Source organism: Mixophyes fleayi, chromosome 3, assembly GCF_038048845.1.
Source record: "Mixophyes fleayi isolate aMixFle1 chromosome 3, aMixFle1.hap1, whole genome shotgun sequence".
Classification (NCBI taxonomy): Eukaryota; Metazoa; Chordata; class Amphibia; order Anura; family Limnodynastidae; genus Mixophyes; species Mixophyes fleayi.
Window position 1 is genome coordinate 154,370,900 of NC_134404.1, and position 16,568 is coordinate 154,387,467.

The window sequence follows — 16,568 nt, forward strand, 5'->3', positions numbered from 1 at the left end:
AGACCTATTTGAACCTCACACACTCCCTATCCACTGATCAGCACACAGCCACAGATTCAGTAGTGCGATGTTACCAGGGGCGGATTGGCCATAGACCTTACAGGGAAGTTTCCCGGTAGGCCGATGCCTAACGAGGCCACCTGGAGGCCACCTCAGATTTTCCCGGGGTACGCGTTTAGATGCGGTGGGGGGAGGCACGTACAGGAAAGCAATCTAAAATATTGGTGTTCAGTGGGCAGCAACAGGCAGCCAATTGCTAGGCTCCCACGGTGCTGTTCGGCAGACAGGAAGTCTGACTTCACTTCCTGTCTACCTGATGTGAGAAGAGACGCTGCTCAGAGCAACTGAAGGTAAGTGAGGAGGGCTTAGTATACTATACTAGGGGGGCTACCTATACTATACTATTGGGGGGCTACCTATACTATACTATACTAAGAGGGGGCTGCCTATAGTATACTATACATTTGCCCTGCATGGCTTTTGAGATGACCCACTGTGTGTAAAGTCATCACATCTAGGTTTTCCTAAATGTTACTACAACCAAATTAGTGTAGTTCTAAATCCCGCCTACTTTTGTTTTGGCCGCACCTACAGTTATTTTGGTCCCGCCGACATGAGGCCACTTCAATAATTTTTTCCAGGGCCACTTTAAGTTCCCAATCCGCCCCTGGATGTTACCATACATAGTTTTTCTCTATTCTCTGACCAGCACACAGCAACAGCTGTGCGACTACATAGCGGTCTATTTATGAAGCTGCGATGAACCACAAATTCAGAGAAAACAGCTGTTGGAATGTATATCACAGCTCTTCTCTCCATTCAATTTCTCCTGCATTAACCTACTTTTTGATGGACATCTACTGGTAGTTCCATGTAGACAGCAGTCCAATTTCATTTAAATAAGTCCCAGATAATTATAGTATCAGAACTCACAGTGATGACATTATAAGTCACTGTTTGTATTTATACAGTAATAATAATTAAGTCAAATAATTTGAAAGTATGTATGGATGAAATAATAGTGCCTATACTTCTGTACAAGAGCTGTGTTTAGTGGCAGGGACAAATTGCATCGTGGCATTTTCTTTTCTAGCTTTTGCAGCTTTTGGCTCAGAAAGAACAAGGAAAATTAATTAAATGCAAAAGCATGCTATGTTATAGTTATATAATAGTATTGGAAAAGATGACCATATGTGTTATTGTTGTTGTTCTAGATCTCAGCACAACTATTTAAGAATCACTCGCATATTAAAAAGTCTCGGGGAGCTTGGATATGAGAACTTTAAGCCTCCCCTGGTGAAGGTCTTTCTTCAGGAGTCTGTTGTTGAAAATACAATCCCAAACATGAAACAAAGTGCACTGGAGTATTTCGTGTACACTATCAAAGAAAGGAAAGAAAGGAGAAGACTTTTACGCTTTGCTTATCACAATTACCAACCTTCTGAGCACTTTATTTGGGGACCTTCCAAAAGACAGAAGACTGAGCAAAATAAAACACTTAAAAAGACAACACCCTCAAACAGATCCCAGAGAAAGCATTCACAGAAATCCAAGGACACCAAGACAGAGCATGAATTGGAAAGGACGAGAGGCAATTCAACAGATGAAAATGCAGCAGGAACTGGACAAATGGAAAAAGGGATCAGCCATGCAGCAGCTGAAGTTATTCCAGTTGATGATGCAGGGAATGACCATGAGCTCAAAACTGAAGCTACAAATAATAGTCCCAGCTTAGGACCTTCAGAACATACAATCTTGCCCCCAGTCATAGATGAAACCAATATTCTGCCCATTGAAAATATTTTAAAAGAGCCAGACCCTGAACACCCCAGTAAAGGAAATACTATAGATAACATTATCATCGTGGATACCACCGATGAAGGAAGTAAAGATTGCTTGTGCAGCCTATCGCCTGTTACACCTGCTACTACTGATATCACTGCATCTGCTGGAGTAGAAAATGAACCTAAACAGAAAGATAAAGCAAAATAAACAATGAAAACAACATGTGGGAGGCTGGGAAGACCTAATTATTGCATAAATATATTTGATATATTAATATGTAAAGTTATCATTGCAGTTTAGCATATGATTGCACAGGCTTTCTGGAAAAGCAAAAAAAAGTGATATATTTATCACTTATTTTCAGAAATGGAAATATATATCTTAAGACTGACTTTATGTCTTTACTATTAGTATACAGCCTGTCTCTGGCTGTGGTGCTTCTTTGCGATTATACAATGAGTTATGTATAAACTGCATTTGTCAAACGGCACACATTGAAGAACCAGTCTGAGTGGTAAATACTAGGCTGCCGGAGGACACATTTGTTGTGTTAAAGTGAACCTGTCTCCCACAGACATTACTGGTGGCCATTGTGTTGGCTAAACTAATATTTATGAGAATGCTGCTTATCAAATTATTAAATTTGAGGACTTTGGGCCTGATTCATTAAGGATCTTAACTTGAGAAACTTCTTATTTCAGTCTCCTGGACAAAACCATGCTACAATGCAAGGGGTGCAAATTAGTGTTCTGTTTTGCACATAAGTTAAATACTGCCTGTTTTTTCATGTAGCACACAAATACTTGATAGCTTATTTGTACACTGAAATTTAAAGTTGATATTTGTGTGTTATGAAAAAACAATCAGTATTTAACTTATGTGCAAAACAGAATACTAATTTGCACCCCTTGCATTGTAACATGGTTTTGTCCAGGGGACCGAAATAAGAAGTTTCTCAGGTTAAGATCCTTAATGAATCAGGCCTTTTGTGTCCTCATGAATATTGTTTCAGCCCACAAATTACCTGCCCTCACTGCTTAGGCAACTGGTGTATTTTAAAATCTGTAAATGCTATTTAAAATGAATTCTATAGTTATAATTTTCTACCTTTACCACAATTATAAAATGTAGCATCTAATTTGTTTAAGATGGTTTGTCGCAAACTGTAATGTGTGCTTACAGCTTATGTCTTATAGCCATAACGTTTACTGAATTCTGTGATATGGAAGCACTGAAAACAAAAGACATTCTGTAATTTTTAACATTGTTCAAACTATATGTCAAAACTAGTAATGGTGTCTATCACTTTTACATAAACCGAGTAATGGTGTCTATCACTTTTACATAATGTCACTCATCCAATATTTTAGGTGTCCCCTAACCATTGGCCACCTAAGCAACCGACTAGGTTCCCCTAATGGTGGCGCTGACCCTGTGTAATGCTCTTATAATAAAAATATGTGTATTTCACTATGCTAACTAAAAAACATTGTGAAAATAGTAGAGTAGAAAAAGCAGTTAAACATAACTTCTCAGTTAAACAAATCCATATAAAAACTATGAAATGTGGTCTGGCAAACAAATATATAAAATATCATTGGTTAGGAAGGGGTTAATCATCCCTTTTGACAATTATATCTATATTTGTGAATTTATCAGTGGATGCCTTTAATTATGCAAATATTGATCAATTGTTCCACATAATACATGTATTTCTGCCAGTAATTTCATTTGCTTTATGTAATGTTTGAAATCCTGTAATATTTAGGATGCATTCATTCTAATAATGCAATATAAATAAAGATAATACCCTAAATAAGAGAACATAGCATTATAGCTCACACATATTTTATCAATACAAATTCAATTCAGTTTAATTTCTATAAATGGTAAAATTTATTGAGAATATTATTTATTTTTATATAAAAATATAGAGAGAAACAGCTCGTAAGCAAGATATAAATATATACATATATGAAAAATGTATTGTAGATTTTAGAAAAATATGTGAATTAAGAATTATTAAATTGTTAAATGTTTTCACACAAGCATATTTACATCTGTAATATGAGGTATTGCCAGCGTTATGATCCTGCTTCAAATTAATGTGATTGTTCATGGTTTATTTTGTATTTAGTTTGTTTTCATTGCTGGTACTGTAAGGTAAAAATATCACATTTAAATCCTAGTATCTGTCAAATTGTATTTGTTGTAATTTAGAACATTGAATAAAACTTATTTTGTGTAATGTTTATCTGTCAAAAAAAAACTACATGTGGAAATATCTCTGATACTACCTGGCCAGGTTGAAGGTCACTTAGCATATCTTAATGCAAATTCTAGGTACCAACCTTAAATAGGATAAATGATCTAATTAAAATAGTTAGAGAAATGGCTTACATATATAAGCCCCACCCCAACAACCCTTGCAAGTAGCATAACAGAGAGTTTGCCTCTGGAAGTTTCAAATATAATGGAGGCACCTTTAACTGATGTATATTGCAGTCTAGCTGCATTATTATTAAGCTATTTCAGGAAGCAAATAACAATTGATATATACTGTGTATATGTATGTATGTATATATATATATATATATATATATATATATATATATATATATATATGTGTGTATATATATATATATATATATATATATATATATATATATATATATATATATTTATCCATATGTATCATTGCTTTTTTATAGTTTAATGTAGGGGTGGTAAACATTTACAATTTCTGCCAACATGGCACGTATGAGTTACAAGTCCTTTTGTTGCTTTACAAGGAAAGAACTCGGTCATATGCACCTGTCTTATGCTATTGTTGAATAAATTATGTTTTATGCCATTCTGTTTTCAGAGTTCTCATTGGTACAGTCATTTAATAACCCATTTAAGTGCCACTTTTCATTTTCAAAATTTAGACTGCTGTTTGTGGGTATTGAAATCTCCTGCTGGTTCCATGTTCTATTGTTACCCATTGTTACCTCCTCATAAAATCTCTCACAATGGACACATGTATTTATGTCAATTAATAGTAGTTTTTTACTGGCCAGTTTTAGAAGACATTTTTTGAAAATGATTATTTAATATTTAGAATAAAGCATATACATTACACATATTGTATTAGATGTATATGGAGATTACAACAATTGGTCTTTTGTCCGCCAGCATAAATGTATGAAACAGCCCCTCCTCAAATGGCTGCCTCCATGATTTAGTCAAAGGACACCATGTAAAAACAAAACACAATTAAAAAAAATAATAATACAACATTGATTGATCGATTAGTTCTATAAAAAGTTTACACTACTCTACAAAACTGATTCTTTTTTTCTTCATTTTTTTATATTCATCCCAAAATATGGGTTTCCCGATTTATGTTTTTAAATTTGCCAGTACTATCATTGGAACAAAGTGGATTTGACATCCCCAAAGTGGGTAATTAAAGCAACCTCTTATTGTATAAATCAGAAAATGTATTTGTTCTTGGCAGGTTTAAATAAAAGTTCCTTTTAATGACAAATGTTCACTTCATCTGCTATAATGTGTCAGACCAAAGACAGAGGAAATTGTCCCTGAAGAGTAAAACGTTGTGGTTTTTAAATATATAATAAATGATGTATATAAGGTTTGGAGTTATTCTATCCAAGGTATCTGCCATCTTACACAGTTGATCTGGCAGCTGTTTTTTACAAAGTAAAATGCTCTCTTGTATGGGCGTGTAAGATTCTCTGTGTTCCCAGCACCAAACAATTGGTACAAGCTCCCAGAGGTGATTAAATGTTTTACCTGTAAAATGTCAAGTATTGAGCCTCCCTCTCCATTGCTGTACAAATATAGTGATATAGAAAACTCAGTTGTTCTGTACATTATTTACACTGAAAGGTTAATATATTATTTTCAATATAATGGTTTGATACATAATTACCTATTGCGTTATTTGCCATTTAAACTGACAGAATGCTGTGCATGTTTGTATCACTACTGTTTGTATGTGTTAGATCTTGGAACCACTCTCTAGAATTGTAAACATCTTATAATTCTGTAAAAGTACTGCAAAAATATGACATGATGTAAAAAGCAATAGTTTATGTTGCCTATTCTGTATTTTTAATATTGTGTAAAAGGTGTATGTATATACGTTTTTTATTTTTACCAGATGTATTTAAGACAACACTACTGAATAAAATATAAGGAGTAAAATTATCACCAGTGCTAAAAAATATTTTAATTATCAGATATCACGCAGGGTACTCAATAATGACTTATCTAAAACTGTGTACTATTTATGATGTCTGTATTACTGTACTTCTTGTTTTCTAATAAAGTATTTTTACATTGAAGAAGATTGTATAGTATACTTCATAACAATATTCATATTCCTAATTAATACATAATTGTAGTGGTGTTTAAACCATGAGTTTCATCGCTGCTGGAGAGCCTAATCCTAATACACAGTTCACTAATTTTTAAAATAATAATAGTGGATTAAGTTATAAGATATATAATAGATGAACAATAGTTGGACAAACATGTAAACAGCAGTGTTATTTAGAAACACAACTCAGGCACGATGGCGGTCATAACAAATGACAGTGCAATGAGCCTATGAGTATTGAGATATATGCACAAGTTTACCCACCTGAGGTAAGAGGATATTGAAAATAAACCATAATAATATATTCTAGATAAAATATATACAACATCTTGACATGGAGAGATTCCCACGTATGGATCCTACTGCATTCCAATGGATTCATGATGGTGCTGCTGTGAAAAGGATAACACTTTCCTGCACAGTTAAATGAGGAGATCATGGGCTAGTATTCATAGTTTATACCATGTACTATGCTGACATACTGGATTTGGTTGGTTGATGCAGGAAGGATGTGGATGAAGTTCTCACACATCTCAAAAATTGGGGGCTTGTCTTTCTTTTGAAGTCGTGTCTCCAGCCAAATCATACTAAAAATGTGCATCAGCGTCTCTTTCAACAGTATGATGGTTGATGTAGAACTTTAAATTCACAACTGAAGATTAGTTTATGGGCCTCCAGTCTCTATGGCTAGCAATAACGTTAAATTTTAGTTGTCCTAAAATTAGTTGTGACAATTCCCATGATAGCCCATTCAAGAGACTGTGCCAAGAAGATAATCAGATATTCAGATGTGTAGACAGTCCCAGAGACAGTGGTAATGGCCACCTTCTGAGGCATTGCATTTTAGACAACTGTGTGTATTTGATAAGCCAATTAAAAGGAGTATGTCATCCACAAAAGCACTTTTTTAAATGGACTTGTTCCAAATATCTATATTGTCAAGGGTATAGAAATTTTGAAGGATGCATAGAATGGGGTCCAAGGAGAGATTAAATAGTGGTTGGTGACAAGGTTCAACCTTGACATATGCACCTGGGTATTCCTACATTGTCCCTCCCTCAAGCCATAATAGTAGAAAGGTGAGGGTGGGATCCTTATGGAAAAAATGTAAAAGATGGGATCCAATATCAAAAGTTCTATTGGCATCAATGCTGAGAAGGATAGTTGAGGAAGCAGGCTGTGGTCTTGAGAAAATGACTGATTCAATATGTGGATTCCCTTTACTGAATGAACATCCCGCATGTCTGTGACCAGTGAGCATATTTGGGAGAATTATACTGAACCTTTGTGGCCATGATTTTAGCAAGCATTTAAAATCCACATTTAATAGTGTTATAGGGCGATAACAGTTGACTAGGTGGGATTCTTTATTAGGTTTGAGTAGAAATATAGCATGTGCCTCATTAGAGCTCAAATAGAATGGTCTGGTTCTGTGTGCGTTTTGTAAAAATGAGGGAGAGAGTTGTAAGAGAGTTGTAATATAATTGTGTCAGCATTTTATAGAACTAACTTGTAAATCCATCTGGGCCAAGAGCTTGCAATTTTGCCTATAAACTATTTTTGTCACAGTGATTTCTGTTTTGTAAATGTTTCTTTGAATTGAAGAGAGCTTAGGAAGTTTTGCTTCTGAGATTACATTATATCCAGAGGAGTAGATTGATATAAGGTATATAGAAGTTTTAAGAACTGAGGGTTGAATTAAGCAAGAAGGATAATAAAATCTGTAGGCTGTGTCACTAGGCTTTAGTTAGTCCTCCGAGTCAAAGGTTTAACTGGAGGGAGTATGCCCATCTGATGTCACATGAGAAGGGAGATAGTTATAAATAGGATGGGCGGAGAGAAAATCACTCTCTGGAGTTTCTGGAGTTGGCTGAGTATCATTGCTTTCCCTGCTTGTCTCTTGTGCATTTTTCTTTTGTGTCTGTATCTTTTTTCTTTATTCCCCCTTTTCCTTGCCACCTTAATTCAATTTTTGTTCCCTTTTCTTATCCCTATTTTATTTCCCCCCCTAGTATTTTCATAATTTTTCTTTTCACTCCTCCTTTTTTAATCCCGTTTTTCCCCTTGTACCCCCTCCTCGTTTTTTGCCCTTATCCCCTTCATTTTCCTTACCTTCTCCTCTTTTTCATTATGGAGATTCACGTGTGCCCCAAGAAGCCAGTGAAGCGCTTACGCAAGCATTTTGTCGCAAGTGAGGACAACAGAGTACCAAGGCAGGCTGAGCAGTACAGGGGATCCCGGCTAACTGGAGATGAAATGGCGCACTGCGCTTGCACAGCAATATTTCAAGGTGTTCGGGTCTTGGTGCGGGATAGGTAATACAAAGGCAGGTATATCGGCGTGTTCACTGTGACCGGGAAAGCCAAGAAGGCGGTGACAGGGGCGCTGGTTAGAAGAGAGTGTTGAGGCTAGTTATAAGACTTACAAAAATTAGCTTACTGGGGCATACCAGTTTACTGCGTGCTACCTTGAGTCGCATCCTCGCGAGTAGCTGAACATCATCCCACCTGGGTGTACGGCTAGCCTATGATAAGGTATTTCAGGAGAAATATGATGGCCGTCTCAGCTTAATGCTTGGCTATTGGGATGTGGAGACATGGTTGAAGGTGTCCCAGGACTAATGGGGTGACGTTTCCCCGGCTGTGATGGGGCACCGACTGCCAATATGAGGCAGTAGTGGCATGCCCTTTCTCGGTAGCGACCGAGGTTTCCCCTTTTAATAGAACCAGTTGCTTATGCGGGGCGGCAAGTAGGTACGCCCGTGCTTGCCTGCGTTGTGGGGGTGGACACCCTTCCAAGTCTTAAGACAAGCTCATCAGAGGGGGTGAAGCAAGTTACATGCATGCCCCCAATGCTGCAGATGGCAGAAACCGCAATTATCGTGGTTAGCCTGGGCCGCTGGCTCGCACGCTATTCATTTCGGTCTGCAGCAGAGTTCTTAAGGGAGGAGTTCCTGCATAGTTTTTGGATGCCTATCCAGGGGTCCGTGAGAATGTCCACGGTTAGGAACCTGAAATCAGGTAGTTAATCTCCCTAAGTCCTGGCACGCAAGGTGGTTAAGGAGATTGCGCTAGATCATATGAGTGGGCCTTTCCGAATCCCCCGTTGCCGGGACTTGGTGGTCTCACCGGTAAGGGTGGTTCCAAGAAGGCTCCAGGGAAATATCGGCTGATTCAGCACTTGTCATTCCCACAGGGAGCGTCCTTGAATGACGGCACCCCCTCAGAACTCTGTAGTGTAGTGTACCAGTCCTTAGACGCTGCACTGGACATGGTGAGGGGCTTTGGGTCTGGAGCCTTGATGGTGAAAGTTGACATTGAGTCGGCTTTCCATCTTCTTCCGCTCCATCCTGACTCGTTCCCATACATGGGGTTCAGGCTTTGCTGATGGTTACTATGTGGACAGGTACTTCCCTCTGGTGCACCCAGTGTCTTGTGCCTTCTTTGAATGATTTAGTTCCTTCCTATACTGGTGCGTTTGTGTCGCCCACTACTTGGACGATTTCCTGGTGGTTGGTCCAAGGAAGAGCTGTTCTCTTTAGTGGCTCTTTTCCATTCAGTGGGGGTCCCGGTAGGGCATTATAAGATGGAAGGTTCTACTATGAGGTTGACATACTTGGGTATCGAGATTGATACCGTCTTTGACCTTTGTAGGCTCCCTTTGCACAAAATTAGGAAGTTGTGCGCATCCCAGGAAAAAAAATTGTTTTATGATGCGATATCCTGGGAGTGGTGCAGGCCAATAATCGGCAGCGTCCTACATTCCCACCAGTTATTACCTTGTTGCGTACACTGATATTACGCTGCTTGTCCTGTGTCCTGTGATTTTCGCTTCTGGGCCTGGCCTGTTCCTGGCGTGAATAATTCGTAGTTGGACGAGCTATTGTGTGTGGGATAGGTTAAGAACTTTGGCACCCGGAACTTCCCTAACAGGTTCCCCTTTTCCCGCTTATGTCTGGCAGATAGTCCAGCCCGGCATAGAGGGTCTGGCCGAATCATCCCTAGCCCTGGCAATGCAGCGGAAGTATCAAGTGGCATGGCAGGAATGGTGCCAGTTCAGGAAAACCGGTGCTTATGGAGGTGCTCATCTTTGTTTGGATGGAGTTCAAGGCCGGTAAATCTAGACACACAATGTCGATGTCATTGGCCGGAATATCATTCTTCACCAGGCTGCGGGGAGAGACTGATTATACCAGCATCAGTTTTATAGGTTCCAGGGCATTAAAGGATTGGGTGAGACATCGTCCTTCCTGATCAGAAGAGACTAGATAAGTGATGCTATCTTGATGGGATTGCTAGGCGCTGTCCTGGGGATTGTGCCCGACACCTATGAAACTGCTCTTTTTCGTGCTGCTTTTGTGATGTTGTATTTCAGGGCTTTTAGAGTGAGCAAAATAACTTCTTCTTCTAGGTTCGCCCCCACTTCCGGGATGCTTGCGCAGCATGTGGAGATTTCTCCTTCCTCAGTTTGCTGTAAGGTCAAGAGGTTTAAATAGGACCAGCTGGATAGAGGACGCTGGGGCATGTTGGTTCCTAGGATCGGTTTCTCTGTTTGCCCTATTGCAGTGTTTAGTAACTTTGGTGTCCTCAGGCCAGGGTCTGCATCCATGTGGCTGGTGCATGGTGATGGTTTTCCCCTTAGAAGGTATCAATTTTTGGCAGTTTTTGAATGAACATGGTTGCGCTCAGCCTAAACGCCTCTCATTTTGGCACCCATTGCTTCCGAATAGGTGCTGCAACATCCTCAGCAATTGCAGGTACTTCTGGGCAGGCTATTAAAAAGCTAGGCAGATGGAAAACTGATGGCTTTAAACATTATGTACGGCCTTTTCTACTTCCTTGAGCTTTCTTTTTTGCCTTCTTCCTGCTGCGGTGACACAGTGTTTCGACAGCTTGTTGCCTTTGGAGGTAGGGCACAAAGGGATTTGACCATTCTTTCCTTTAAAAAGTGGGCCTGATTGGCACTTGGTGCCACCAGGTTTTATGGTTTTACCTTCGCCTGTGTCTCCCACTCCCCCTTTGTTTCTTGTTTCGCCTCAAGACTATGTACTTTTCTGGAGGATGTTCTGCTGGTGCTGGCTCAATGCGAGGTTCTTCTCTTGTCCTGCTATCTCTTTCTCAATTTCACTTTCTTTTCGGGGCTCTCTGAAAAGAGCCCCCCTTTTTCTTCCACCGATTGAGTTACTGCTGTTTATGTAGGCTGATCTATGTTGGTTTTATTCCTGCCTTACATACCATCGGACCCCGCTGCAGATATGGGTGCTGGGGCACTCTTAGGCTGCTTTGCATAAGGCAGCTAGAGATACTGCTGCTTTCCTGGGGCCTGTAGTGATATCATGGATAAGCCGTAGGGGTAGATGATGGTTTGGGTTTAGTGGGCTCTTACAGGAGGAGATAGCTCAGTAAAAAGATTAATTCAGTCACTGCACGTCGCTCTTTAGGTGGTCTGGGGATTGAGCACCCGCACATTAGATTTCAGCACCCCTTTTCTCTATAGGCAAGATGGAGTGCATTTGAGCGATACAAGTATGAATTTGTTTATAAAAGACGTTTATAAAAGTCTAGCGTTGATAGGTGTAGATCGGGCCCCAGCTCTTGAGGATCCGGGTGTGGCCAAAATATGCAGTGCAGTCGATGCCCAGTGGTCGGTGCACAGTAAAATAGTGGGCACACTGAATCCACCTCTCTTAGAGCATCGATAGGCTGTGTCACTAGGCTTTAGTCCTCTGGGTCAAAAGTTTAACTGGAGGGAGTACACCCATCTGATGTCACAGGGGAGGGGAGATAGTTATAAATAGGATGGGCGGAAAGAAAATCACCCTTTGGAGTTCCTGGTGTTGGCCACCCACCCTCGTGGATGACTGTATATGTGCCTGCGGTCAGAGACAGGCTGTTCAGAATTGATGTACAATACCTGGTATTCATGGGCGTGCTGGTGGAAATAGTGGATGGCGAGGTGTCGGAATATGCGTGCAGTCGACGCCCAGTGGTCGGTCGCATGGTGCAGTATTGGCACACTGAACCCGCCTCTCTTAGAGCAGTCAGTTATAGTCTCGGTCCAAGTATCGTCCCGGTGGGTAGATTTGTGGGTGCATTCCTTCGACCCAGAGGGTTTGCGGTTTCAGTAGTGGCCAGGACAAATGTTTCGGAGGTATATATTTTTGCTCGGGGTGAGAGTTCCCATTTTTTGGCAGTTGTTCCTTGGTCGATGCTGGGACTTCCTAGTTGCCTGGCGAAAGTTGTACTCTCTGCTCTTTCTCCACCACCATATTTGAATAAATTTCTTTAATTATGCCACACTCAGGTCTTGTGTCAATTATTCTCGGTAGTTTAAGTTATAGCAGAATTTAAGTGAAGTAAGAGATATCAGCCATTAAGAACTTTATAGAATTTAGATATTATGTTGTCTACTATAGCCAGGGCCGGACTGGGACTAAAAATCAGCCCTGGCATTTAAAGCACACAGGCCCACGTGTTGTGGGCTCCATGCACTATATTGTTGCACACTGATGCTGGCGCAGTACAACATGATGTAGTATGAGTGTGTGTGGGGGGGAGGGTATTTATTTCTCCTAATGACCCTCAACATTACATTATTAGCACCCCAATTACATCAATAAATACCATGACAATACATTATTAGTACCCAAATTACAGCAATAAATAACCACCCACACACACTCATACTACATCAATCACCCCCACATTACAGCAACCGGCATCACCCCCCACATTACAGCAACCAGCATCACCCCCCACATTACAGCAACCGGCATCACCCCCCACATTACAGCGTCCAGCATCACCTCCCACATTACAGCGTCCAGCATGACCCCCCACATTACAGCAACCGGCATCACCCCCCACATTACAGCGCCCAGCGTCACCCCCCACATTATAGCAATACCCTCTCCTACTTATTAGCAATAATAAACACCAAACACACTACAACATTGCCACCAGCACGCCACCCCATACTACAGCAATACCACCAATTATACAGACGCCACTGTAGGAAACAATGTTTTGCTTTTTTCAAATCTCCCACAAAATAGCAACAACGAACAGAGTACTTACACACACATATAGGTAACAGGTACCCTTTTCCCTCAATTAAATAGTAATGGCAGAATTTTCATGAATCATTCCACATAAAATAAAACTAACATATATCTAAAAAAAACATAACTATTGAATGATCAGTTGAACCCACACGGCCGCATTAAAAGTATTTCCATCTACAGCAAAATGTCAGAGAAAAATATTTTTGTTTTACTACAGTAACTGGTTATGCGTCTTTTCTATTCATTTTAAATAACACAGTATATAAATTAAGGGGGATAGAGGAGGTGGGTGAGAAATAATTGGATGTGATTCATCAGTTTGATTAGATAGGAAACATTTAGAATATTTACCTGGAGACGTCTACCCCCTTGACTCACAGGCAGGGCTGACAAGAGGAATTGTGGGCCCCGATATAGCAACTTCTTTGGGCTCCCATCATATTCAACAATGAAAGACTTGCCTTTGGCAGAAGTTCATATGATGCCACACCGTAGTGTGCCCAGTTCATATTATGCCACATCGTAGTGCCCCAAGGTCATATTATGCCACATAGTATTACCCTCAATTCATATTTGGTCATGCAGAAGTGCCCACAAATCATATTATGGCATAGTAGTGCCCCCAAAACATATACCATACAGTAGTGCCCCCAAATCATATTAAGTCACAACAGTGCCTCCAAATCATATTATGCCACAATAGTGACCCCAAATAACATTATGCCATAGTAGTGCCCCCAAATCATTAGTAAAGTTCAGACAAAAACTCATTCACAAATAAAAATTGGTACAGCATATCAGATACTGAGTGTGAGTCCCAAGAGCAGCTTTCTACATCATTTACAATGCAAACAAAAATAGATATATTGACACAATTATAGATAAAATTTATGACAAGCAATGTTTTTTCCTCTTAATTAAAAATCTCTGTACAGATAAATATGCAAAAAACATTACAGCGCAATAATGAGCAATACATAGTGTTAAACATTATTGGATACGCTGTAGTGTCCCCAGTTCAAGAAAGGATGGTTAAAAACACATTGCACATGAGAAAATATATAAACTTACCTGATTATGGCATCCTGTGTTCTGTTCTCCTACTGGGCGCGCTGGGCGGGGAGGGATCAGCAGCTGTCAGCTCACACAGGCAGTCGGGAGCAGGAACAGAGGGCAGTGGTCGAAGCAGAAATTTAGGAGTGGGGGTTAGAAAATATAAGTGAATGGAGTATGAAGGCTTGATTTTTTATTTTTTTTAACACTTGTCCCCTCTGTGCATTTCCATTCTTCATTACTACTTGTGTTTTATGATAGCTGCATCCCTGACATTCGAATTCTTAAGATGTCTCTCCCTTTACACTTTCTTTTACCTATGCCCCTGCACCATCTTCTCCTTTGTCCCTCTCACTTAACCCCCTGCACCACCTACTCCCCTGGCTCTCTCACACGTCTTCCTGTACCCTCTACCCCACGGCTCTCTCACTCCTCTTCCTGCACCCCCTATCACCCTGGCTCTCTCACCCCCTCTCCCAGCGCCCCCTTCCCCCTGGCTCTCTCACCCCCTCTCCCAGCACCCCCTTCCCCTTTGGCTCTCCCACCCCCTCTCCCAGCACCCCCTTCCCCTTTGGCTCTCTCACCCCCTCTCCTAGCACCCCCTTCCACTTTGGCTCTCTCACCTCCTTTCCCAGCACCCCCTTCGGCTCTCTCACCCCCTCTCCCAGCACCCCCTGGCTCTCACCCCCTCTCCAAGCACCTCCTTCCCCTTTGGCTCTCTCACCCCCTTTCCCAGCACCCCCCTTGGCTCTCTCACCCCCTCTCCCAGCACCCCCTGGCTCTCACCCCCTCTCCCAGCACCCCCTGGCTCTCACCCCCTCTCCCAGCACCCTCTGGCTCTCTCACCCCTTCTCCTAGCACCCCCTGGCTCTCTCACCCCTCTCACAGCACCTCTTCCCCTTTGGCTCTCTTACCCCCTTTCCCAGCACCCCCTGGCTCTCACCCACTCTCCCAGCACCCACTGGCTATCTCACCCCCTTTCCCAGCACCCCATGGCTCTTCCATACTCTTGACCCCCCCACGAGAGAATGAGGTCACCCACGCGGCACCCCCCACCCCCCCCGAAAATCGTGGGCACCCCCCCACCTTTTCAGTGAAAAAAACCCAAAGGAAAACCCAGGAAACTCACCAGTGTAACAGTGCACCAGTGCACAGCATAAAGGGGGAGGGAGCTGAGGAGCGCGCAGCAGAGGTGGCTGGTTCCTGGGGAGGAACCAGCCACCAAGAAGACGGGAGGAGTCGGGCTGGCCCATCCAGCCATCGGCCCTTCTGGCCACAAATTTCAACAATTTATCTGACCAGAACTGCGCTATTCACAGAGTGTTAGTTTGTGGGGCTGTATAGTTGTTTGAAATCCCTAGATGGTGATGGATGTACCAGCTCCGGCCCAAGCAGACCTAAAAAACCATCAATTTTCCATGTCCCGCCCACTGAATGTCCTTTTAGTTCCTATCTGTAAGTTACAATGTTAAAAAAAATGTAAACACTGTAATGACAATCTTTAATTATTACCCTCACATAATTATATATATTGCAGACAGGGAGACCCCCAGGGGGGAGGAGGGAGCGAGAGTGGACGTGGGGTGGAGGACCCTCGAGGAGGAGGGCTAAGTAGCTGGAGAGCAGAGTTAGAAGTGGTGGAAACAGGAGGAGAGATGGCCCTGCTCAGAGGAGCGTACAATCTAAGGGGAGGGGTGGACAGACAGAGAGACGCAGGGGAGAGAGGGAGAGTAGGGGGACAGAGGCAGAAGATAAGGTAGGAAGTTAAGTGGGAGACAGAAAGGCTTTAAGAAAAAGGTGGGTTTTTAGGGCCCGTTTGAAGCTGGACAGATTAGGGGAAGTTCTGATGGAGGGAGGGAGCTTGTTCCAGTGGAGGGGGACAGCGCGGGCGAAGTTTTGGATACGCGCGTGGGAGGAGGTTATAAGGGGGGAAGAGAGGCGACGGTCAGAGGCAGAACGGAGAGGGCGGGATGGAGCATGAATAGAGAGGAGGGTGGAGATGTAGGGCGCAGTGGAGTTGGCGAGGGCCTTGTAGGTGAGTGTGAGGAGCTTAAAGAGGATTCTGAAGGGGAATGGGAGCCAGTGAAGGGCTAGGTAGAGGGGGGAGACAAAAGAGGAGCGGCGAGAGAGGAAAATAAGCCTAGCTGCAGCGTTAAGGACGGATCGAAGGGGATCGAGATGAGAGTGGGGGAGGCCAGTGAGGAGGAGGTTGCAGTAGTCCAGGCGGGAGATGATCAGAGAGTGGATAAGGCATTTGGTGGCATCTTGGGAGAGGAAGGG

General features: G+C 41.9%; 1 protein-coding gene across 2 annotated transcripts in view; it reads left to right on the top strand.

Moving 5' to 3' along the window:
• Positions 1–2,618, top strand: part of OGFRL1 (opioid growth factor receptor like 1) — a 68,126-nt gene extending 65,508 nt beyond the window's left edge. For both annotated transcript variants that reach the window (XM_075202598.1, XM_075202599.1), the window contains exon 7: positions 1,215–2,618. In XM_075202598.1, the coding sequence (XP_075058699.1) occupies positions 1,215–1,992 (778 nt within the window). In that variant the 3' untranslated portion in view covers positions 1,993–2,618. The remainder of the gene's footprint in view (positions 1–1,214) is intronic.
• The last annotated feature ends 13,950 nt before the right edge of the window (positions 2,619–16,568 follow it).